Source organism: Quercus lobata, chromosome 8 (assembly GCF_001633185.2).
Source record: "Quercus lobata isolate SW786 chromosome 8, ValleyOak3.0 Primary Assembly, whole genome shotgun sequence".
In the NCBI taxonomy this organism is placed as follows: Eukaryota; Viridiplantae; Streptophyta; class Magnoliopsida; order Fagales; family Fagaceae; genus Quercus; species Quercus lobata.
Window position 1 is genome coordinate 61,616,835 of NC_044911.1, and position 25,286 is coordinate 61,642,120.

At 33.2% G+C, this 25,286-nt stretch overlaps 2 protein-coding genes and 2 pseudogenes across 2 annotated transcripts; all 4 read left to right on the top strand.

Annotated features, from left to right (window-relative positions):
- The first annotated feature begins 2,946 nt into the window (after positions 1–2,946).
- LOC115957193 lies at positions 2,947–6,651 on the top strand (annotated as a pseudogene).
- Positions 6,652–8,186: 1,535 nt separating this feature from the next.
- Positions 8,187–11,855, top strand: LOC115957194 (annotated as a pseudogene).
- Positions 11,856–13,323: 1,468 nt separating this feature from the next.
- On the top strand, positions 13,324–15,621 carry LOC115957260 (uncharacterized protein At2g39795, mitochondrial-like). Its single transcript, XM_031075460.1, has 3 exons — positions 13,324–13,682; positions 14,751–15,088; positions 15,189–15,621. Exons 1-3 carry the CDS (start codon positions 13,407–13,409, stop codon positions 15,346–15,348), a joined length of 774 nt encoding a protein of 257 aa, XP_030931320.1. The 5' UTR covers positions 13,324–13,406; the 3' UTR covers positions 15,349–15,621.
- Positions 15,622–17,463: 1,842 nt separating this feature from the next.
- LOC115957195 lies at positions 17,464–23,883 on the top strand. The gene is made up of 7 exons (XM_031075404.1): positions 17,464–17,777; positions 18,754–19,091; positions 19,209–19,359; positions 19,475–19,542; positions 21,707–21,974; positions 22,970–23,364; positions 23,461–23,883. The coding sequence occupies exons 1-7, from the start codon at positions 17,505–17,507 to the stop codon at positions 23,618–23,620; spliced, it is 1,653 nt and encodes a 550-aa protein (XP_030931264.1). The 5' UTR covers positions 17,464–17,504; the 3' UTR covers positions 23,621–23,883.
- Positions 23,884–25,286: the final 1,403 nt, after the last annotated feature.

Consider the following 25,286-nt stretch of genomic DNA (forward strand, 5'->3'; position numbering starts at 1 on the left):
TCAACTCAGTTTGCAAAATTTTTGTCATAAAATTAATAATAGCTTTAGCATTTTCCTTTTGTTGTGCACTCTTCTTTTGGGTCATCCTTTTGTTGTAACTTGGTAACTTAACACATAGACCGGTCTGGGTCATCAATTATATCGGATATGCACAAGATCCGATCAAAACCGGTACAACTCGACGGGTTCTAAGCAAACTGTGTGATCTGGTTGGGTTATTATAACCTTGCGAATTGTTTAAAATTACATTAATAGGATTGACTTATTTACTGTTTAATGCGTGATAATATGATAATTTAAGAAAGAAAAAACCTACCAATGAAACTATTCTTTTGCCATAACATGATAACAAAATCATCCACTAAAATTTAACAAGCATGTGAACATATTTCACGTATTTCATGATAAGCATGTGAACATCACTACATATGTTCACGTATTTAACAAGCATGTGAACATATAATAAAAAAGTGAACATATTTCATGAATGATGTTAATATTTCATGATAAGCCTGTGAACTTTTTTGCCTCACATGTTTTTTTTGCCATTTTTTTGGTTTGTCCAATTCATGCTATTTCACATTATAATAAAATATTAACATCACGAATTAGCACAATATTTTTACAATTGTTGAGGTGTTAATTCATTATAGGTCAAAATAAAATAATAAAATATCATACTAGAACTAGTTACAACTAAAAATAAAAGTATTGTGAAAAAGAAGTGCTATATCCACAACAATTTTCACAACACTTTCATAACAATTCAAATATGGTAAATAGTTATTGGTTCTAATTTAAACTTACCAATGAAAATACCTTTTTGCCCACCAATAACAACTTGTAGTAACCTTCTACTTATAATTTGTTGTGAAAATGTCATGGACATAACATTTTTTTGTATGAAAAATGTTAAGACATCTTAATGTCGTCACAATATTTTCAAAATTGCTGAGTTATCAATTCTTTACAAGTTAAAATAAAAATATAACAAAATTATAAAGGTATTATGAAAATTTTACGTCATTCTGTTGTGTTTTTTGAAATTTTTTGTTGGTTTAATCAACTTTGTTGAGCCAAAATTCACTATTCTACATACAATTTTCTTTGGTTGACTTTTTGTATATTTTTTCCTTTACACACTATTTAAAGTAAAGACACATAGTTTTACACACACACACACACACAAAAACTTAGGAAAAAAAACATTTTTCATCCTTTATGTTTGGGATAGTTTACAATTCTTCCTTAAACTTTAAAATCAAGCAATTTTTCCCTCAATATTTTGGAAAAGAGCAAATATGTCATATTGTTATTCTCTCAGTTAAACCCTAATGAAAGCTTATGATTCTTAAAATATTTTATTGTGTAATGTCTAAATTACTCCCGCTAAATTTTAACATCCTAAAAATTTTCTTTACATATTTTGAGTTTTAAATGATAGAAATTCTTAGAAAGTTAGAATGATGATATTAGGTGTTTTATTTGTTATCTAAAGAACGTTAATTTTCTAGGTTTAAATTTTCAAAACTTATAATTTATCTAATGAAAAATTCGATAACACATGCCTTTTGTTATCTTTTTTTTTTTTTTTTTAATTTTCTTAGCAAAACTCAATTGTTTATTGTTGGAAGATGATGATATTCGTTATCATTCTTAGAAGTTTTTAGAGAGTAGATATATTGTCTTTAGCAAGTAGGTACTAAAAACTATTATAGTTAAATAAATATTTATACGTTAAATAGCTACCCTAACTTTGTGGTTGATCAAAATTCTTATGCAAATGAGATTAACTTTTTACAACATAATTATTAAAATTCTTAAAATTAATGTCTCTTTTGATTAATGTAAATTTCTATATACTTTAAAAATCAAATGATTCATATCTTTGTTTTGTGATACAAATAAAATCTAGAATTGACCTTAATTACTTTTTTTTTTCCATGGCAAGCACGTGCCTTGCACGTGCTATCCTAACTAGTATTTATTTAATCTATAAACTTAACGCTTTGTTTACTTTGTTTCCATTAAGGGTCATGAGCATAGTTATTGTGTTTTAAATGAGGTGGCGGATTCTACACCATAGATTTATTTATTTATTTATTGATGGTAACCATCGATTCATTTTAAATAGACTTGGCCCTGACTTAAACCGAAATCGAGAGGATACTTATCCGCGAATATTTTATTGTAAAGCCAACTTATCTTTACTTCATATGTATAACTGCAATCAAGTGAAGTTGGTTATTCATTGCGTTTTAGCTTTTAGGAGACAAAGTGAACTATTCATGCACTGTGTACGCACTATTAATGCACTATTCACGGGACCCACAACCACTTTATTCAAAAAAATACATTAAAAATGGGTCCCACGATACTATTTACACATTTAAAAATTATTTTGCTATAGTGTTTTCAATTTTCAGTAAAATAAACTGTATCCAAACAAACCCTTAGTGGGAGTTGTTGATGTGAGAGGTCATTCTTTTATGGTCAATGAGAAATTTTTATTTCTCCTAAATGGTGTTATCTTCGTGTGATTCCTATGTCCTTAAGGCTTTCCCAGACTTTCCTGGCACATTGTGTTTTTGTTCCAACCTTAGCTCTCATTGCAAGTCCACCTTTACCAAAAATACATTCTATATATAGATCTTCACTCGTCCCCCTTACATAATTGCAACCAAGTGAAGTTGATTGTTCAGTTGCATATCTAACACCAACAAACAATTTACCAGCTTCCTGCCCCCTCAAACCAAATGAAGCTTCGCCAAACCAACCTATATACACTTTGGCCTATGCACCTTCATGTCATTCTTCTTTTTTCTATAAACTTATTGCAACCCACCATTATTGCCAAAGCTCCAACAAATGAAATTGATCGTTTGGCTTTGATTAAATTCAAAGAATCTATAACTCATGACCCAGATATGATGTTGAGCTCATGGAATGATTCTATGCACTTCTGCTACTGGTTTGGAATCAAATGTGGCCGATGACACCAAAGAGTCACAGCCTTTAACCTACAAGGCTATAAGTTACAAGGATCCATATCACCTTACATCAGTAATCTCACCTTCCTGAGGATCATCAATCTCCAAAACAACAGCTTCTATGGCAAAATCCCACATGAAGTTGGTCATTTGTTCCGACTGCAAGAGCTCTATCTTAACAATAACACATTGGAAGGTGACGTACCATCCATCTTATCCAACTGCTCCAATGCTATATTGATAAATCTTCAAGTGAATAAACTCGATGGGAAAATTCCAGCATAATTAGGCTCTTTGAAGAAGCTTGAATTGCTTCAGCTTGGTGCAAACAATCTGACAGGAAGAATCCCACCATCTTTTGGAAATCTTTCATCAATTAGAATTTTCTTTCTAGCATTTAACAAATTGGTGGGAAATATACCTTATCGCATTGGTCATCTAAAAAGTTTAGTCTTTTTCACCATTACAGCCAATAAAATCTCAGGTACAATCCCTTCCTCCCTTTACAATATATCATCTCTCCAAATCATTTCAATTTCAGAAAACCAACTTAAATATACACTTCCAGCCAACATTGGCCTCACTCTCCCTAACCTAAAAATAGTTTTTTTTGGTGGAAATGAATTGTCGGGGCCAATTCCTATTTCATTATGCAACGCATCTCAGCTTCGAAAACTTGATCTAAGTAGAAACAATTTTTTGGGATTAGTTCCAACTAATTTGGGAAATCTTCCAGATCTTCAATGGCTAGGCTTGAGTCACAATTACCTAGGAAAGAGCCTGGATTTCTTGAAATCTTTGACCAATTGCAGTAAACTAAATCTATTGGATTTAGGTACAAACCAATTTAGAGGTGTTTTGCCTATACCTGTAGGCAACTTGTCAACCCAACTTACTGAATTATATTTTGGATAGAATGAAATTTATGGAACTATTCCAGTAACATTAGGGAATCTTGCCAACTTAATTGGCTTAGGTTTGGAGTATAATCTTTTCACAGGCCTCATTCCCACTACTTTCAAGAAGTTTCAGAAAATTCAAGCATTGTATTTAGAAGCAAATAGATTGTTAGGAGAATTACCAACCTTCATAGGCAAACTTACTCAGTTATTCCTACTCCATTTATATGAAAACAGATTAGAAGGAAGCATACCTCCAAGTCTAGGTAATTGCCAAAATTTGCAAATCTTAAGCATTTCACAAAATAATCTTAGTGGATTCATCCCCCCGCAGCTTATTGGTCTATCTTCCCTTCAAATACTACTTTTGTCTCACAACTCATTTACTAGCAAACTACCTTTTGAAGTAGGCAATCTGAAAAATATTAACCAACTTGATATCTCTGAGAATAATTTGTCTGGGGAAATTCCTAGCTCCATAGGAAATTGTTTGAGCTTGGAGTACCTTAGCTTGCAAGGTAATTCCTTTGAAGGATCCTTACCGTCATCTATGGCTTTCTTAAAAGGCCTTATATTCCTTGATGTTTCAAGAAATAACCTATCAGGCTCAATTCCAAAAGGTTTAGAAAAGCTTCCTTCTTTAAAAGAATTGAACCTCTCATTCAATAATATCAAGAGTGAGTTGCCAACAAAAGGAGTTTTCAAAAATGCAAGTGCTATATCAATGATCAGAAATACTAAACTTTGTGGTGGTGTTCCACAATTGCTATTGCCTCCACGTCCTGTTGAAGTCATAAAACATACAAAGTCCCTTTCATTCAAACTTAAAATTGCAATCATTGTTGTCGTTGTATGTTTCCTTCTATTTTCATTCATTCTTTTTCTTCATCGGAGGAAAAAACCAAAAAGGAATTCATCTTCTTTGGGTTCAACAATAGACCTCCTTCCAAATGTTTCTTATAAAATGCTTTATCAGGCAACCAATGGATTTTCTCCTAGTAACTTAGTTGGGACTGGCAGTTTTGGCACTGTATATAAAGGAGTTCTTCACCTTGAGGAAAGATTAGTTGCTGTAAAGGTCCTTAACCTTCAACAAAAGGGTGCTTCCAAGAGTTTTATGGCTGAATGTAATGTACTAAGAAATATCCGGCATAGGAATCTTGTCAAGATATTAACATGTTGCTCAAGCATGGATTACAATGGGAATTAATTTAAAGCCCTAGTCTTTGAATTCATGACAAATGGGAGTCTAGATATCAGGCTTCATCCAAAGATAGACAGGGAAGATCAATCAGAGGTCTTGAGCCTTCTTCAAAGACTAAATATTGCAATTGATGTTGCTTGTGCATTAGATTATCTTCACAACCATTCTGTGCAACCAATCATTCATTGTGATTTGAAGCCAAGCAATATTCTTCTTGACAATGACATGGTGGCTCATGTAAGTGATTTTGGTTTAGCAAGACTCGTCTCAACTGTTACTCATTCTTCTCAAAAGCAAACTAGTACAATTGGGATAAAGGGGTCTATTGGCTATGCTGCTCCAGGTAACTATCTTTCCAACTGTCTAATTTCTTAAAAATGATTATGGATCTTTTTAATAATAGTTTTTGAAACATATTGAATAGTTTTTTGCAATTATCCTACTATTAATATAAAATTATCTTTGTATTAATATGCAACACAGAAACACTCAAACTCACAACATGATTTATACCTTGATAAATCATAGATTTCATTAATTAACAGAGCTAATTATTGAATATGCATTGGCCATGCCTTTTTTTAGGCATTTATTTCCTCAACTCTATATGTTGTGATGATAGCTTACCAATCAACTATATCAAATATGGTATAGCTGGTCTCAAAACAGATCTAATGTATTGTTTTATGTTTTTTTACTGCATGTCAACCAACATTATTCAAGTAATGGATAATAATTGGACCTCTGATTTTATTTGAACATGGGTCCAGTGAAGGCATTTAGGAACGCCAATACCTAATGTGTGCAACATATCCATATCAATTGTAAAATAATTTGGTTACATTTTCAGAGTCCTAACCATTAACCGAGTTTCTTGTGCTTCATATAAATCAAAAAATACCTCCCAAGTTCCACCAGAGACCCTAAGGTTCTACTCTAATGTAGAAATTCTCATTTTTTCACATGAAATTTTGAAATGATAGCATCTATCTTATCCTTCTTTCTTACGTTCAAATTCTTTTTGGTTTTTGATGAATCAAATGAATTTGCACTCTCATTAAATCCCAAATCTCATTATAATAGAACTGCAAAATCTTCTTACATATCATAAATTGTAGATTATGGCATGGGCGGCAAGGTATCAACAAAGGGGGATGTGTATAGTTTTGGAGTATTTCTAATGGAGATGTTCTTGGGAAAGAGACCAACTGATGAAATGTTTAAAGATGATCTCAATCTCCACAATTTTGTTAAGATGGCATTGCCAAAACGACTTGTTCAAATTGTGGACCCAACACTTCTCATAAGAGAAGTTGAAGAAATTCCAGCAGATGCAGTGGCAGCTAGAGAATATAATAATGAGAATGAAATTGAAGCAGATGAAGTAAATCATGGTAATGTTAATCACTGCGAAGTGGAAGCTAATGTGTATAAGTGCTTAGTCTCAGTCCTTGAAATTGGTCTTGCATGTTCCGTGGAGTCACCAAAAGAAAGAATGAATATGGAGGAAGTTAGCAAAGAACTACATTCAATAAAAAAATGCTTTTCTTGGTTCTAGGATTTGAAGAGGTTAGAGAATCCAAGCTGAAGTCCTGCTACATTTCAAATTTGAATTTGCTTAAATAAAATTGCACATGACAATTGTCTCATAAATTGGTGATGTCCTAAGTTGTAACATACTGGCCATTATTTTATTTTTTTTTTTTTCTTTGGGGCAGATGATCTTGATTGTATAACTAAATTTTCTGTATTAAATTATTTGAGTAACATATTAAGTTGTTTAGACCCGACCTTACTGGACAGGATATTAATTTTACATGAAATGACAAACTTAACTAATTTTTACTTGGATTGCATTGCAAGAAACTACATTAAAACTAGATTTTTGGATTCTCCTTACTCTGCAATTGATTTGGCATTTATACGTAAAATATGTTCTCATGTTTGTTAAATCTTGTTTGAAAATTTTAGTGGATGATTTTGTTATCATGTTATGGCACTAATGATGCTACAAAGTTTATTACATAGATTTATAAATTAATTTATTAACTTAACAAAATTAATAAAAATTATTTATTATACGGTTGATATTCATTGTCAACTCAGTTTGTAAAACTTTTGTGGTAAAATTAATATTAACTTTAGCAGTTTCCTTTTGTTGTGCACTCTTCTTTTGTGTCATACTTGTATATGCATATCATCGGGGATGGACCTACGCTTAAACAACGGGGGCCTTGGTCCCCTGGCCTTAATTTTTTTCAATTTCAAAATTCTTTTTCTTCACTCTACAAGAAATTAGTATGGAACAGTGAAAATTACTCTTTCAAAATATTAAATTAAGTGGAACTCATTAGATAAATGGTCGTTGTTTAACACTTGATGTTCATAGAGAGTCACATGACTGAAGAACATCATACTTTGTTAAAAGAAATTTTCACCAAATGAAACTATTGACTCTTTGCTTGACTAAAAATTCCTAAGTATTAACTCCATTTTATTTGGATTCTGAAAACCCTTCAACAATCAAGTCTGAATCCTAAAATTTTGGGAGTCGAGTATGTTTTCTCAAAAAAATAATTAGGGTCAACCCCATATTATACAATTGAGTGAAATGATTTCAGTCATACAATGTTCAATTGAGTAGAAGATCTATGAGGTGGAGACATCGATGGAATCCCATTGGCACAAGAATTGATATTCTTTATCATAAAAGAGTGAAAGAAGCACGGACTGAGCAGTAGGAGCCAGCAAGACAATGCAGTATAGGAGATGCTAAATTGAGAGGTCATTCTTTTATGGTAAATGAGGTTTTTTTTTTTTTTTTTTTTTTTTTTTTTTTTTTTTCAACCTTAGCTCTCATTGTAAGGTCACCTTTACATAAAATAAATTCTATTTTAAATCCTTCACTCATCTCCCTTACATAGTTGCAACCAAGCGAACTAGGTTGTTCAGTTGCATATCTAAGAGTGACCCTAAAAAAATTTACCAGCTTCCTGCTCCTCTAACCAAATGAAGCTTCACCAAAAACATTTATATGCATTTTGGCCTATATACCTTATCTTTGTTATGAACCTATGTTTATTGCAACCCACCATGACTGCCAACACTCTAACAAATGAGACTGATCATTCGGCTTTGCTAAAATTCAAAGAATCAATATCTCATGATCCATATATGATGTTGAGCTCATGGAATGATTCTATGCACTTCTGCAACTGGTTTGGAATCACATGTGGCCAACAACACCAAAAAGTCATGGCCTTGTACTTACAAGGCTATAAATTGCAAGGGTCCATATCACCTTACATCAACAACCTCACCTTTCTTAGGTTCATCAATCTTCAAAACAACAACTTTTATGGTGAAATCATGCATGAAGTTGGTCATTTGTTCCAACTACAAATGCTCAACCTTAACAACAACACACTGGAAGGTGAAATACCATCCAGCTTATCCAACTGCTCCAATGCCAGATTCATCAATCTTCTTTGGAATAGACTTAATGGGAAAATTCCAACAGAGTTAGGATCTTTGCTGAAGCTTCAAACACTTCAACCTAGTGGAAACAATCTGACAGGAGAAATCCCAACATCTTTAGTAAATCTTTCCTCATTATCAAAAAAGTAAATCTTTCCTCACTCAGAATTTTGTCTCTATCAGATAACAAATTGGTTGGAAATATTCCAAATGGCATAGATAATCTAAAAGGCTTATACTTTTTCTCAATTTCAGTCAATAATCTGTCGGGTACAATCCCCTCCTCCCTTTACAATATATCATCTCTCTAAACCATTTCATTTTTAGAAAACCAACTTGAAGGTACACTTCCAAACAACATAGGCCTCACTCTTCCTAATCTCAATAGTCTTCTCTTTGGTAATAATAAATTCCCTGGGCCAATTCCTATTTCATTATGCAATGCATCTCAGCTTCAAATACTTGATCTAGGTGAAAACTATTTTTTGGGATCAGTTCCAACTAATTTGGGAAATTTGCCATATTTTTATGGGCTAGCCTTGAGTGACAATGACCTAGGAGGAAGCCTGGATTTCTTAACATCTTTGACAAATTGTAGTAAACTAGAAACAATGGATTTGAGTACAAACCAGTTTGGAGGTGTTTTGCCCATATCTGTAGGCAACTTGTCCACACAACTTACTGAATTATATTTTGGAAGCAATGAAATTTCAGGAACTATTCCTATTAACATTAGGGAACCTTGTCAACTTAATTGCCTTAGGCATGGAGTATAATCTTTTCACAAGCCTCATTCCCACTATTTTCGAGAAGTTTCAGAAAATTCAACTATTGGCTTTAAATGGAAATAGATTGTTAGGAGAGATACTGACTTCCATAGGCAACCTTACTCAGTTATTCCTACTTGATTTAGATGAAAACAGATTAGAAGGAAGCATACCTCCAAGTATTGGTAATTGCCAAAATTTGCAATACTTAGACCTTTCACAAAATAATTTTCATGGATTCATCCCCTAGCAGCTTATTGGTCTAACTTCCCTTACAACACTACTCAATTTGTCTCATAACTCATTTGATGGCAAACTGCCTTCTGAAGTAGGCAATCTGAAAAACATTAACCAACTTAATGTCTCAGAAAATAATTTGCTTAGGGAAATTCCTAGCTCCATAGGAAATTGTTTTGAGCTTGGAATACCTTAGCTTGCAAGGGAATTCCTTTGAAGGATCTTTACATTCATCTATGGCCTACTTAATAGGCCTTCAGTTCCTTGATGTTTCAAGAAATCACCTATCAGGATCAACTCCAAAAGGTTTAGAAAAGCTTCCATTTCTAAAAAAATTGAACCTCTCATTCAATGATATCGAGGGTGAGGTACCAACAGAGGGAGTTTTCAAAAATGCAAGTGCTATATCAGTAAACGAAAATACTAAACTCTGTGGTGGTGTTCCACAACTGTAGTTGCCTCCATGTCCTGTCAAAGTCATGAAACCAAGGAAGTCCCTTTCATTCAAACTAATAATTGCAATCGCTGTTGTTATTCTATTTTCATTCCTCCTTGTTCCTTTTTGGAGGGAAAAATCAAAAAGGGATTCTTCTTTTGTCTCAACAATAGAACTCCTTCCAAATGTGTCATACAAATGCTTTATCAAGCAACCAATGGATTTTCTCCAAGTAACTTAATTGGAACTCGCAGTTATGGATTTGTATATAAAGGAGTTCTTCACCCCGTAGAAAGATTAGTTGATATAAAGGTCCTTAACCTTCAACGAAAGGGTGCTTTTAGAAGTTTTTTGGTTGAATGTAATGTATTAACAAATATCTGGTATAGGAATCATGTTAAGATATTAACATGTTGCTCCAACATAGATTACAGTGGGAATCAATTCAAAGCTCTAGTCTTTGAATTCATGAGAAATGGGAGTTTAGATATCTAGCTACATCCAGAGATAGATAGGGAAGATCGATCAAGGGACTTGAGCCTTCTTCAGAGACTAAATATTGCAATTGCTGATGTTGCTTCGGCATTAGATTATCTTCATAGCCATTTTGTGCAACCAATCATTCATTGTGATTTGAAGCCTAGCAACATTCTTCTTGACAATGACATTGTTGATCATGTAAGCGATTTTGGTTTGGTGAAATTACTCTCAACCATGACTTATTCTTCTAAAACGCAAACTAGTACAATTGGCTATACTGCTCTAGGTAAAACCTATTCTATTTGTATTAACATGCAGCACAGAAACACACAGCTCTAAACATGAATTATGCCGTGATAAATCATAGATTTGATTAATTGGCAGACATCAACTATTGACTATCCATTGACTAAGCATTTTTTTCGGCATTCACTTCCCCAACTCTATAAGTTGAGATGATAGCTTGTCAATCAACAACATCAATTATGGAATAGCTGGCCTCCAAACAGAACTATACTATTGATTTTTGTTTTTTGTTATTGCATCTGTCAACAAATAATATTCAAGTAATGGATAATAATAGAACTCGTGATTTTATTTGAACCTGGCTCCAGTCAAGTACCTAAAGTAAAGTGTGCAAATTGTAACAGTTGTAAAATAATTAAATTAGATTATAATAATCCTGACCATTAACCATATTTTCCGTTCAACATGTACCAGGTGCTATTCTAATATAGAAATTATCATCTTTTATAAATGAAATTTTGAAATGATAGCATATATCATACCGTTCTCCTTAAATTCAACTTCTTTTTGCTTTTTTGACAAGTGAAATGAATTTGTACTCCCATTAAATCTCAAATCTCATTACAAATAAGAATTGCAAATCTTCGTACATATCATAAACTGTAGAGTATGGCATGGGCTACAAGGCATCAATCGAGGGGATGTGTATAGCTTTGGAGTATTTCTGCTAGAGTTATTCCTAGGAAAGAGACCAACTAATGAAATGTTCAAAGATGATCTCAATCTCTACAATTTTGTTAAGAACTTAAGATGGCATTGCCGGAAGGATTTGTTCAAGTTGTGGACCAAACCCTTCTCATTAGAGAAGTTGAAGAAATGCCAGCAGCAATACTGGCAGCCAGAGAAGATAATAATGAGAATGAAATTGAAGCAGATAAAGAAACTCAGGGTATTGTGAACCTCTATCAAGTGGAAGCCAATGTGTACAAGTGCTTAGCCTCAGTACTTGAGATTGGACTTGCATGTAGCGTGGAGTCGCCAAAAGAAAGAATGAATATGGAGGAAGTCACCAGGGAACTACATTTAATCAAAAATACTTTTCATAGTTCTAGGATCTGAAGACTTAGTAGAATCCAAGTTGAGGTCCTGCTACCTTTCGAATTTGAAATTACTCCAGTAAAATTTCACATGACAATTATCTCATAAAATTGTTGAAGACGTCCGAAGTGAAATATTCTAGCCATGAAGGGTATTTTTTTCATAAACACAAGTGTGGAGTCCCAATTTTTGTTTTTTTTTTTTTTTTTTTTTTTTTTTTTTTTTTTTTTTTGCAAATGATCTTGATTGTACAACTAAAATTTCTGTATAAAAATGTTGGAGTAACAACTTTGGCCAAAATATGTTGATCCATAAAATTTATATATGGATCATTAAATGTATTTTGTCCCTAATGTCTTAAATAAGTGTGCATTTTTCTCAGTACAAAAAATAAAATAAAATAAATAAGTGTGCATTTTGGAAACCAATTAAAAACTAAGGATATGTTAGGTAACAGTTTTTGTTTTTTATTTTCAAAAACTTGTTTTTGGGAATATAAAGAAAAAACAATTTTCTTATATTTTTTAAATCAAAAACATGCTTGGTTAGTTGAAATTAAAAAGATAGTTTTTTAAAGAAAAAAATAGAAAATACTAAAATATATTGTTACTAGGGCTTGAACTATAACGTTAACTCATTAAATGAGAGAGATTAATTAAATTAAATGAATGTTTTCATTGACTTTTGAAAATTAGAAACTAAAAATAGTCTTTTGCATGTTTTCAGTTTCCTTTACAAATTGAGTTTTGAGAATAGTTTTTTGTTTTTTGTCTATTTTGAGTTGCCAAACAAGTTTTTTAGTCTAAAAAATAGAAAATTGTTTTTGGAAACAAAAAATAAAGAGAAAAACAGTAACCAAATATATCCTAACTTTTTGCTTAAATTATTCATTGTTTGTGGGTCCTAAATTACTTTTTGTCTCAAACTTTATTTTAAATATTCTAACCTTCAGTTTTTTTATATAAAACAACCTAACTTTTAACTTTTTGTTTCACATTATGCAAATAAAAATAAACTACTAGAAATAAGCAATTCTCAAAACGGATACTAAAGTTTAACAAACTAATGCTATTAATCTCTCTAATTACATTAATTTTTCTTGTATATATGGCTAACAAAGCAATGAGATGACTTTGTTTTGTTTAGTTTTTTTTTTTTTTTTTTTTTTTTTTAGGAAAAACTTTGTTTAGTAACTTGGCAGTTGAATTTTTATTAAATAATTACAACATGGAAACAAAAAGAGCCAAATAAATTTTAATTTTTGTTTTAAATTTTCTTACTGGCCCTTGAGTTTCAAAATTTTCAGTTTTATGAAGAGCCAAATAAAAAACTGAATCAAATAAAAATGACCAAAATAAAGTATTTAAAAGGTTAAAGGTCAATATCAAGAAAATTCAAATAGGAAGGGTCAAAATAAAATATTTTGAAACTTAAAGGCCAAAATAAAAATAGCTCCAAACCAAACTTTAAAAAGTTACTAAAAGTTAAAACCCTGAGAGTCCAAAATCATTGTACCCTTGTCCCTAAAACCCTAAACCCCTTCTCTCTGCAACCCAAACTCAAGTTAGAGAAATGGCTTTCACTTCCATTCTTCGCAAGTCGGGTTCTTCTTTGGCCCCACTCGCAACTCGACTCGTTCGTGGCCAGAGAAATTACCATCGTGCCCTCTTCACGGCCAAAACCCACTCCAATCTCTCTCACAATCACAGGATCTCATTTCTGAGCCCTCTTTTGGTTCCCAACCTTCACTACTCTTCTGCTTCGAAGAAGCCCAGTTCTGATGAGACCCTTTTACGAGTGATTCTGTCAGAGATCCAGTGCTTGCAGGAGACTGATGATCATGATCGGGTAGGTATTTATGTTATTTTATTCTATTTTTTATAAATTTTTTTGGGGTTTATGGGCTGTTTGGTTGCTGAGAAAGTGTGGGAAAAAGAAAAGAAAATGGAACTTATAGGGCTATTTTTGTAGTTTTTTGGGAGAAGATGAAAAACCCACCTCAATGTCATCGAAGGGTTGTGTTTGGGCACGGAAAAATCAATAATAATTTGATATCTAGGATTTTAATTTCTTGAATGTTTACTATCTTTCTAGGCAATAGAAGGCACATGCTGATGCTGCTCGGTTTGCTTGTGGACTAAAGGTTGTCTTTTTATTATTAAAAACAAAAAAGTGAGGCAAATTTAGTTGCTCCAAGAGGAATGTAATGGAAGGAAATGAAGCTTTAAATGTTATGACTTTATATGTTTTGAACTGCGGAAACTTGGTAAAAACAAAATGTAGTTAGGCGGGGTTGAGTGGTTGCTTCTGTTTTCAGGCCCTGGGACCTGAATTGTGAATAATTTTAGTAAGAATGGGAATTTCATTTTCTTTATTGTCACCAAAAAGAAAAGGCAAGAAATGAAAGAGAAGGATAGAGGTTTGTGCTTCAAGTTTTGATTATTGCAATTCTTAGTATGCAAGCAGCTAGAGGAGGTTTTTTAAAAGTTGTAGTTATTCTTTTTATTCTTATTACTTTCCAGATAGACAAACAGAATTAAGACTTGTGATAGTTATTGTTGCCTCATACTTGGGTTGTTATTCAACTGTAATTCTTGGTTTTTAATAAAAAAGAGCCAGATGATCCAGAGTTTTCAGATGGATTTTGGAGATAATACTCTGAATAGTGTTGGTTTTGGTTTACTTAGAGAAACATTTATTGGTTTGTTAATGTTCAACGGATATCCTTGTATGCATTTGTCGATCGCATGTGGAAACTTCCTTTGATGTGGATGTCTTTTAACTATTGATGCTCTTGTAATGTAGTGCTTTAGGAGCTTACCTTATTTTTTTCTTTTTTTCTTCTTTTAATGAATATGCTTATACACTTATTAATTGCCTTACTGATAGTGGTGATCACATCATTTTATTTGATAGGTTGAACAGATTCCAAGCGATTTTCCTTTCGAAATTGTGGATAATCCAGGACTTCAAACTCTAACACTGAAAAGAACTTATCAAGGTGAAGAGATAGAAGTTGAAGTTCACATGCCCGATCTAGTTACTGGTGAAAATGATGATGATCCTGATGGGGATAATAGTGAAAAGGCTAGTCTATCTAGCTTGCCACTGGTTGTTAGTGTCTCTAAGAAGGATGGACCTAGTCTAGAGTTTAGTTGCATTTCTTACCCTGATGAAATTGAGATTGACAGCTTGGCAGCTAAACGTCCAGAAATTTCTGATGAGGAGATTGCCTATAAGGGCCCTAGCTTCATGTAAGAATTTATCGTTCTTACTTTTATATCATCAATTCAATATCATGGTATATGTATTTATATATATAATTTATGAGGGTCTTCACGTTTTCTTTTCCAGTGATTTGGATGAGGACCTGCAGAAGGCTTTCAAGAGGTATTTAAATATAAGAGGAATCAAGCCCAGCACAATTAATTTCTTGCATGAGTACATGATCAACAAGAACAGTAAAGAAGAATTGATTTGGATGAAGAAACTTAAGAAGTTTGTTGAAGCCTGAACTTTTGCCCTATACAGCAACTTTGGTAGAAGAGAACTCAAGGACCAAGTTTTGATATTGTATTTTCTTCTGCATAGAGATATACATTGCTGCAATTTATTTACAGAGCCTTTTATGCAAGGCCTATGATAGTTTCACTTGGTCATTAACAAATAGTTGTGTTAGAGGTCTTTTATTGAGAAGTTGGTTAAGTTGCTTTTGATATAGAATGAATGTGTTGTTTCAATTAGAATTTAGAACCAACTATGATTGAATGGATCTGTTTATAACTCCTGAAGTGTTTCATTAGGAAGTCTAGTACCTAATGAAGTGTGCAAATTGTAACAGGTGTAAAATAATTAAATTAGATTATCATAATCCAGACCATTAACCATATTTTCCATTCTACATGTACGAGGTGCCATTTTAATATAGAAATTATCATATTTTCTAACATGAAATTTTGAAATGATAGAATGTGCCATACCGTTCTTCCTTAAGTTCAACTTCTTTTTGCTTTTTTTGACAAATGAAATGTATTTGCACTCTCATTAAAAATCAAATCTCATTATAAACAATAACTGCAAAATCTTCTTACATATGATAAAGATAAACTGTAGAATACGCCATGGGCAGCGAGGCATCAATCAAGGGGGTGTGTACAGCTTTGGAGTATTTCTACTAGAATTGTTCCTGGGAAAGAGACCAACTGATGAAATACATAAAAATGATATCACTCTCCACAATTTTGTTAATATAGTATTGCCGGGATGGGCTTGTTCAAGTTGTGGACCAAACCCTTCTCATTAAAGAGGTTGAAGAAATGCCATTGCCAGCAGCAACAGTGGCAGCTAGAGAAGATAATAATGAGAATGAAATTGAAGCAGATGAAGAAACTCAGGGTATTGTGAACATTTGTCAATTGGAAGCCAATGTGTATAAGTGCATAGTCTTGGTCCTTGGGATTGGACTTGCATGTAGCGTGGAATGACCAAAAAAAAGAATGCTTTTCTTGGTTCTAGGATCTGAAGACTTGGTAGAATCCAAGTTGAGGTACTTCTACCTTTCAAATTTGAATTCACTCCGGTAAAATTGCACATGACAATTATCTCATAAAATGGTTGAAGATGTCCCAAGTGAAATATACTGGCCATGAAGGGGTTTTTTTCTTTTCTTTTTTTTATAAACACTAGTGTGGAGTCAATCAATTTTTAACCTTTTTTTTTTTTTTTTTTTTTGCAGATGATCTTGATTGTACTAAATTTGCTGTATAAAAATGTTGGAGTAACAACTTTGGCCAAAATACATTGTTCATCCATAAAATTTACACATTAAACACAGTTTGTCCCTAATGTCTTAAATAAGTGGGCATTTGATGATGGATTAAAAACTAGTTTTTTGCTCAAATTATTCACTGTTTCCTAAATTACCTTTTGCCTCAAACTCTCAGCTTTATTTCACATAATCTAACTTTCAGTTTTTTAAAAATAAGCTAACTTTTAGCTTTGTCTCACATTATATAAATAAGCTACTAGAAATAAGTAATTCGCGTTACTCAACTAATAAAGTTTCTGATACTTGTATAAGAGATCTGGGATTCAATCCTGCCTACATCAAAAACTGATTGGTGTCTTGATTTGATAATAAAGAGCTATTAGTAAGAACGGACGTCATAGATTGAAATTCTCTTAAAAAAAAAAAAAAAGTAATTCTCAAATGACGAAGTTTAACAGCGAACGCAATTAATCTCTCTAAGTAGGTTAATTTTTCTTGTATATGTGGTTAACAAAGCAATGAGGTGACTTTGTTTAGAGATATGAACATTGTGGAGTCGAATTTTTATTAAATAGAAAGTACCCAAAAGTATTTGTATAAAACCTTTTGTTTTTAATTTTCAATTTTCTTACTGGCCCTTGAGGTTTGAAATTTTCATTTTTATGAAAGGCAAATAAAGAACTGAATCAAAAAATAAAAATTTTAAAACGTAAAAAGTTAATATAATTTCAAAATAAAAAATTTGAAACTTAAAATCTAAAATAAAAATAAATCCAAACCAAACTTTAAAAGGTGTATATACTATTTACTTAAAAACCTTAGTCCAAAATCCTTGTTCCCTTCTCCCTAAAATCCAAAAACCTAAACCCCTTCTCTCTGCAACTCAAACTCAAGTCAGAGAAATGGCTTTCACTTCCATTCTTCGCAAGTCCGGTTCTTCTTTGGCCCCACTCGCAACTCGACTTGTTCGTGGCCAGGGAAATTACCATCATGCCCTCTTCACTGCCAAAACCCACTCCAATTTTTCTAACAGTCACAGTCCCTCATTTCTGAGCCCTTTGGTTCCCAACCTTCACTACTCTTCTGCTTCGAAGAAGCCCAGCTCTGATGAGACCCTTTTACGAGTGATTCAGTCAGAGATTCAATGCTTGCAGGAGACTGATGATCATGATCGGGTAGTTTTTTTTTTTAATAAATATTTTTGAGGTTTAGGGGCTGTTTCGTTGCTGAGAATGTGGGAAAGTGGAAAGAAGATGAAAAAACCCACCTCAATGTCGTCGAATGGTTGTGTTTGGGCACGGAAAAAATCAATAATTTGATATCTAGGATTTTAATTTCTTGAATGTTTACCATCATTCTAGGCAATAGAAGGCACATGCTGATGCTGCTCGGTTTGCTTGTGGGGTAAAGGTTGTCTTTTTAATATATAAAAATAAATAAAAAATAAAAAAGTCAGGTGAATTTAGTTGCTCCAAGAGGAATGTAATGGAAGGAAATGAAGCTTTAAATGTTATGACTTTATATGTTCTGAATTGCAGAAACTTGGTTATAAAAAAAAGGTAGTTAGGCGGGGTTGAGCGGTCACAAAAAACAAAAACTAAAAAACAAAAAAGGCAAGAAATGAAAGAAGGATAGAGGTTTGTGCTTCAAGTTTTGATTAATGCAATTCTTAGTATGCAAGCAGCAATAGGAGGTTTTTTAATAGTTGTTGTTATTCTTATGATTCTTCTGACTTTTTAAATAGATAAACAGAATTAAGACTTGTGATAGTTATTAACTTATGATGATAGTTATTGTTGCCTCATACTTGGGTTTTTTATTCAGCTGCACTTCTTGGTTTTAATAAAAAAGAGCCCGATGATCCAGAGTTTTCAGATGGATTTTGGAGATAATACTCTGAATAGTGTTGGTTTTGCATTACTCAGAGAAACATTTATTGGTTTGTTAATGTTCAACGAATATCCCTATATACGTTTGTCCTTCAATCGTGGAAACTTCCTTTGATGTGGATGTCTTTTAACTATTGATACTGGTAAAGTAGTGCTTTAGGATCTTACCATGTCTTTTTCTTTTTTCTTCTTTTGATGGGTATGCTTATACACTTACTTATTGCCTTACTGATAGTGATGATCGCATCTTTTTATTTAATAGGTTGAACAGATTCCAAGTGATTTTCCTTTCAAAATTGTGGATAATCCAGGACTTCAAACTCTAACACTGAAAAGAACTTATCAAGGTGAAGAGATAGAAGTTGAAGTTCACATGCCCGATCTAGTTACTAGTGAAAATGATGATGATCCTGATGGGGATGATAGTGAAAAGGCTAGTCTATCTAGCTTGCCACTGGTTGTTTGTGTCTCTAAGAAGAATAGACGTAGTTTAGAGTTTAATTGCATTTCTTACCCTGATGAAATTGAGATTGACAGCTTGGCAGTTAAACGTCCAGGAATTTCTGAGGATGAGATTGCCTATAAGGGCCCTAGCTTCAAGTAAGAATTTATTGTTCATACTTGTATATCATCTATTCAATATCATGGTATATGTATTTTTTTTTTATTTTTATAAATATCTATAATTTATGAGTGCCTTCACATTTTCTTCTCCAGTGATTTGCCTCACCTGCGGAAGCCTTTCAAGAGGTACTTAAAACTAAGAGGAATCAAGCCCAGCACAATTAAGTTCTTGCATGAGTACATGATCAATAAGAACAGTAAAAAAAAATTGATATGGATGAAGAAACTTAAGAAGTTCATTGAAGCCTGAACTTTTGCCCAATACAGCTACTTTGGTAGTAAAGAACTCACGGACCAAGTTTTGATATTGTATATTTTCTTCTGCATAGAGATATACTGTTGCTGCAATTTATTTACAGAGCCTTTTATGTAAGGCCTATAATAGTTACACTTGGTCTTTAGCAACTAGTCGTGTTGGCCCTGTTGGGTGAGATCTTTTATTGAGAGGTTAGTTAGGTTGCTTTTGATATAGAATGGAAGTGTTGTTTCAATTAGAATTTAGAACCAACTATGATCGAATGGATCTGTTTATAAATCCTTGTGTTCCATAACCTTTTTTAATGTTCTGATGAAGATCCATATCTATCTCAAATAATTTGGTGAAAAAGGTCATATGAGCTTATAGTAGCTTAAAGCAGAGCCGTGATGTTGCGTAATTGTTGTATAGGGGTGGCAATTTTTATTTAAACCTATCAATCAATCCATTTTCCGCCTAATTTGATTAAGCATTAATCTAGCCTAATTAAACATTTGGGTTAAATGGGTAAAGACATTGGGTAATTCAATTAAATGAGTTTTAATTGGTAAACCCACTGGATACCAAGTGATACCCATCTAAAATTTTTAATACATTAAAAAAATTAATAATAATACCCCAAGCCTAACTTAGCTTCTCAACACAACCGCCAAACCCTATCTCCCTCACCTTTCTTCCTATTGACTTTCTTGCCTTTTCCTTCACATTTTCTTAGCTACCAAACGTATTCTCTACCCCTCTCTATTTGTTGCTCATTTTTCCAACCAAGAACTTTCAATATCTCCAAGCCCTTCGAGTTCCTTGTCTAAGTGTTTGTTTGGGAACAACTTATTTAGCTAAAACTGAAAACTTTTTGCTGAAAGTACTGTAGATAAAGCTAAAAAGTAGTTGAAATAGTATAGTAGAACACATTAATAGTACTAAAAAGTGCAATAGGATCCATGAATAGTAGCAAAAATAAACTGAATAGTTAAAAAAAAAAAAAAACTGATTTTTTAAGCCAATGCCAAACACACCAAATTTCTTGAAAATTTTTCGATTTCCTTTCAATTCGATTGGAAAAAAAAAATATTTTGATTTTGTAGGTCATGAAATCTACAAATCTTAGGCTGAAGCTTGAAACAACAACAAAGAAATCATCTTAAATCAATAAAAAAATTTCAATTTTAGCTGATTTTTTTTTTTTTGTAAATTATATTTTCTCGAGAAAATTTAGGTGTTAAAGTTTTCTTGGGAAACAAACGGTGTTTGGAGTTGTGTACTATACGATCATAGTTCGTTATTTCATTTGATTTGGTACTAATATGATGTTGTTATGCATATAGGTGTTTTGCTTTTAATTGAATTCTTGGTGATTTTGTGAATCTAACTCAAATTTGATCTAAATTTATTTTGCTTATTTGAGTAACTTTTACTCTTAAAATTAGAATTGTATGTAAGATCATAGTCAAAAGTGAATATTCATTTTGTTTGATTCTCAATTTTCTAAGAAACCAAACGGTGGGTAAATCAATTTCTCGGATACCAAACACTGGTTAAGTTAACTTAGAAGCCAAAAGGGTATTTTTGTAATTTTGTATATTTTGGGGTATTTTGGTATTTTTGGAGGCCAAAAGGATATTTGGGTCATTTTGGTTTAAATGGCAAGTCACAATATTAAATGGCTTTGGTGGGTAATGGATATTTAATTTATATTTAAACAAGTAATAAATGGGTAATTATATACCCATCCTATTTATGACCCAACTCACCCCACTCATTTGCTACAAAATATAGTATCATGCTTAAATGATCTTTTTTGGTGGGAACATTTAGGCCATTTATGAAAGTTTAACCCTTGTAGCTCAACTAATTGGCACATTTTGGTATTTCTAAAAGAGAAAAACATGTGGGATTCAAATTGACATGATAAATGCTTTTTGTCCTTAATTTTTTAAACAATTGTCTTTAATCCCTAAACTTTAACAAAAAAGACTATTGGATTCTCTAATTCTGTTAATTTTCTTGTATACATGGCTAATGAATGAAGCAATGAGGTGATCTAATAAATTTTTTGTTAAATGTCGAGTTGAATTTTTATTAAATAATTACACAATGTAGAACTTAATAAAATTTTCAAACAAAAAATTGAATCAAACATAAAAATGAAAATTTTGAAACTGAAAGAGCAAAAATGAAAATGAAATCAAAAGGCTAAAATAAAAATATTGAAACATAAAAACTAAAGTAAAAACAATTCCAAAACTTTAAACGCGCTAATTAGTCAAAACCCTTAAAACCCTTCGAGTCCGAGAGCCCAAAATCCTTCTACCCGTGTGACTCTAAAACCCTAAAGGGCTTCTCTGCAAGTCGGAGAAATGGCTTTCACTTCCATTCTTCGCAAGTCGGCTTCTTCTTTGACCACACTCGCAAGTCAACTCGCTCGTGGCCAGAGAAATTACCACTGTGCCCTCTTTACAGCCATAACCCACTCCTCTTTGAGCCCTTTGGTTCCCAACCTTCACTACTCTTCTGTTTCGACTAAGCACAGTTCTGATGAGACCCTTCTACCTGTGATTCAGTCTAGGATTCAATGCTTGCGGGAGACTGATGGTCATGGCCGGGTAAGTCTTTTTTTTTTCTTGGGGGGGTTTATGGGCTGTTTAGTTGATGAGAAAGTGTGGGAAAATGAAAAGAAAGGGGAACTTATATGGATATTTTTTTGTAGTTTTTTGGGGAAAAGATGAAAAACCCACCTCAATTTCATCGAATGGTTGTGTTTGGGCACGGAAAAATCAATAATTTGATATCTAGGATCTTATTTCCTTGAACGTTTGCTACATGCTGCTCTGTTTGCTTGTGTAGTAAAGGTTTTCTTTCTCAGAAAGAATAAAATTCAGGCGACTTTTGTTGCTCCAAGAGGAATGTAATGGAGGGAAATGAAGCTTCAAAAGTTATGACTTTAGATGTTCTGAATTGCATAAACTTAGTCAAAAAATGTAGTTAGGTGGAGTTGAGATTTTGCTTCTGTTTTCGGGTCCTGAATTGTCAATAACTTCAGTAAGAATGGGAATTTCATTCTCTGTATTGTCACTGAAAAAAAAAAGAGGAGGCAAGAAAAGAAAGGAGGATAGAGTTTTGAATAATGCAAATCAGTTTGCGAGCTGCTAGAGGAGGTTTTTTAAAAGTTGAAGTTACTCTTTTTATTCTTGTGACTTTTCAAATAGACAAACAGAATTAAGACTCGTGATAGTTACGGTGATAGCTAGTAACGCCTCTTATATGGGTTGTTATTCAGCTGTACTCATTGGCTTTATTAAAAGAGCCAGATGATCCAGAGTTTTCAGAGGTAGATTTTGGAGATAATACTCTGAATAGTTTTGATTTTGCAGAACTCATAGAAGCGTTTACTGGTTTGTTAATGTTCACTGAACGTTTTTGTATACATTTGTCAATTGCTTGTGAAAACTTCCTTTGATGTAGATATCTTTTAAACTATTGATCCTCAAGTAAAGTAGTGCTTTAGGATCTTACCATATCATTTTCTTTTTTCTTCTTTTGCTTTTACAATCATTTATTACCTTACTGATGGTGGCGATTGCTTCTTTTTATTTGATAGGTTGAACAGATTCCAAGTGATTTTCCTTTTGAAATCGTGGATAATCCAGGACTTCAGACTCTAACACTGAAAAGAAAATACCAAGGTGAAGAGATAGAAGTTGAAGTTCACATGCCTGATATATTTACTGGTGAAAATAATGATCATCATGATGGGAATGATAACAGTGAAAAGCCCAGACTATCTATCTTGCCACTAGTTGTTAGTGTCTCTAAGCAGATAAAACCTAGTCGAAATGAACGTTTAGGTTTTTACCCATATAGGCTTGAGTATGGTGACAAACGTCTAGAGTTCAGTTGCATTTCTTACCCTGATGAAATTGAGATTGACAGCTTCGTATTTAAACTTCCTGAAATTTCTGATGATGAGAATACCTATGAGGGCCCTAGCTTCGTGTAAGCATATATTCTTCTTACTCGTATATCATCAATTCATTATCGTGGTTTATATATTTTTATGATCAATGAGTGTCTTCCTGTTTTCTCTTCCAGTGATTTGGATAAGGACCTGCAGAAGGCTTTCAAGAGGTATTTGAGAATAAGAGGAATCAAGCCCAGCACATTTAATTTCTTGCACGAGTACATGATCAATAAGCACGGTAAAGAAGATTTGATTTGGATGAAGAAACTTAAGAAGTTCTTAGAAGCCTGAACTTTTGCCTAATACAGCAACTTTGGTAGAAGAGAACTCGAAGACGAAGTTTGGATTATTTGTTTTCTTATGCATAGAGGTATACTGTTGCTGCAATTTATTTACAGTACCTATCATGTAAAAGAGTATGATAGTTACACACTTGGTCATTAACAAATAGTTGTGGCATGAAAAACTAATCTAGTTTGACATTATGCAGGCTTGTATTTGAAAAGTTGGTTAAGTTGCTTTGATATAAAAATGAAGGTGTTGTTTCAATTAAATTTAGAATTAAATAAGATTGAATGGATCTGTTTATAACTCCTGAAGTGTTCTGTAAACTCTTTCAATGTTCTGATGAAGATCCATATCAATTATTTGGGGAAAAAGGTCATATTCTGCTTATAGTAGCTTAAAGCAAAGCTGTGATGTTGTTGTATCATGCTCACATGAATGCATGATATTTTCTGGAGGGAATGTTTAGGCCATATATGGCCTGTCAGGTTGCAGCTTAGTGGTTAGAGGCTTGGGATTAGTTGTATTCCTAGACATCTTGGATTCGACCCCCAGTAGTTCTCTGGATTGCATGATGTTAGCACTTGTAATGTTGACTGATTCCATGACAAATTTGATCGTATTTTAGGTCTCAACTTTAATTGTTTTTATGTAATTTTGTGGGCTTTCAATTTTATTGAGCTTGTGAGTTCAAGTGGTCATAGTGCAAAAAGGGAAGTCGGCTGAGTATTTTCACTCCTATGATTGCAAGGCAAGAAATCGAAAGAAGATACGGAATTGAAGTTTGAAAATTTGTTGGACTAGTGAGTTCGCGGCTTATTCATACAAAGTTTGTATTGTATGAAAATCAGAGAACCGAAGAGAATCTCATAATTGAATTCTCTACAGTTTAAGCCTCTTAGCCCATTTTTTAAGTATCATTTCCCACGATTTTGACACCTTGAATTCCCATAAGATTTGGTGAGAACCCATAAACCCTAGAACAAAACTCAGATGTCTCTCTCTCTCTCTCCCTCTCTCAACAACCAAATTCAAGAGAGGAGATCAAACCCATTACTACCTTTGAGTTGTTAGTGTTGCTTGGAGCTTAGGAAGTATTGCAACCACCACAAAACTACCAACGTGACTTGGAGATTGCAATTGGAGCTCAATTGCAGAACCGAAGCTAGAGTGGGGAAAGGAAAGGACTCGTGGAGTCCATTGCTAGCAAGATGGTGCCCAACACAGGCTGCTTCCACATGAATGCAAAACTCATTTTCTCCATCAAGGTGCTACTGCTAGTCTGCTAACTCCTCTTCCACATAAAACCATAAATCTTGTGAACATTCATCTTTTGAGATACCCTTCTATTTATTTCAGTGGTCCAGTACTATGACAATTTATAAAACGTTTACGGTGTCAATTAGAGTAGCTCTAAGCGCATGTTCCTCCTCTTTTCCCTACTTAATACTTCGCAGGCGCAATAAATCTTTTTTTTTTTTAATAGCTAAAACAAAAAAACAAAAAGGAGGGCTTGCAAGTATGGTCACTCATTGAACTCCGCATTGCATTATGGCATAAGACTATTTAAGCACTAATGGGACTTGCCACTACTCGAAATCACAACTCCGAAACTCATAGGTTTAATGGGTCATAAGGGCTTCCTACTAATAGGCCACCCCCTCGAGTGGTA

What these genes read in the sequence shown, in the direction of transcription:
- LOC115957260 (XM_031075460.1), top strand. Translation starts at nt 13,407, where the DNA reads ATGGCTTTCACTTCCATTCTTCGCAAGTCGGGTTCTTCTTTGGCCCCA. An exon ending in AGACTGATGATCATGATCGG is followed by an intron (nt 13,683 to 14,750) that starts GTAGGTATTTAT and finishes TTTATTTGATAG; the next exon opens with GTTGAACAGATTCCAAGCGA. An exon ending in TATAAGGGCCCTAGCTTCAT is followed by an intron (nt 15,089 to 15,188) that starts GTAAGAATTTAT and finishes TTTCTTTTCCAG; the next exon opens with TGATTTGGATGAGGACCTGC.
- LOC115957195 (XM_031075404.1), top strand. Translation starts at nt 17,505, where the DNA reads ATGGCTTTCACTTCCATTCTTCGCAAGTCCGGTTCTTCTTTGGCCCCA. An exon ending in AGTCGTGTTGGCCCTGTTGG is followed by an intron (nt 19,543 to 21,706) that starts GTGAGATCTTTT and finishes AAAACCCTAAAG; the next exon opens with GGCTTCTCTGCAAGTCGGAG. An exon ending in AGACTGATGGTCATGGCCGG is followed by an intron (nt 21,975 to 22,969) that starts GTAAGTCTTTTT and finishes TTTATTTGATAG; the next exon opens with GTTGAACAGATTCCAAGTGA.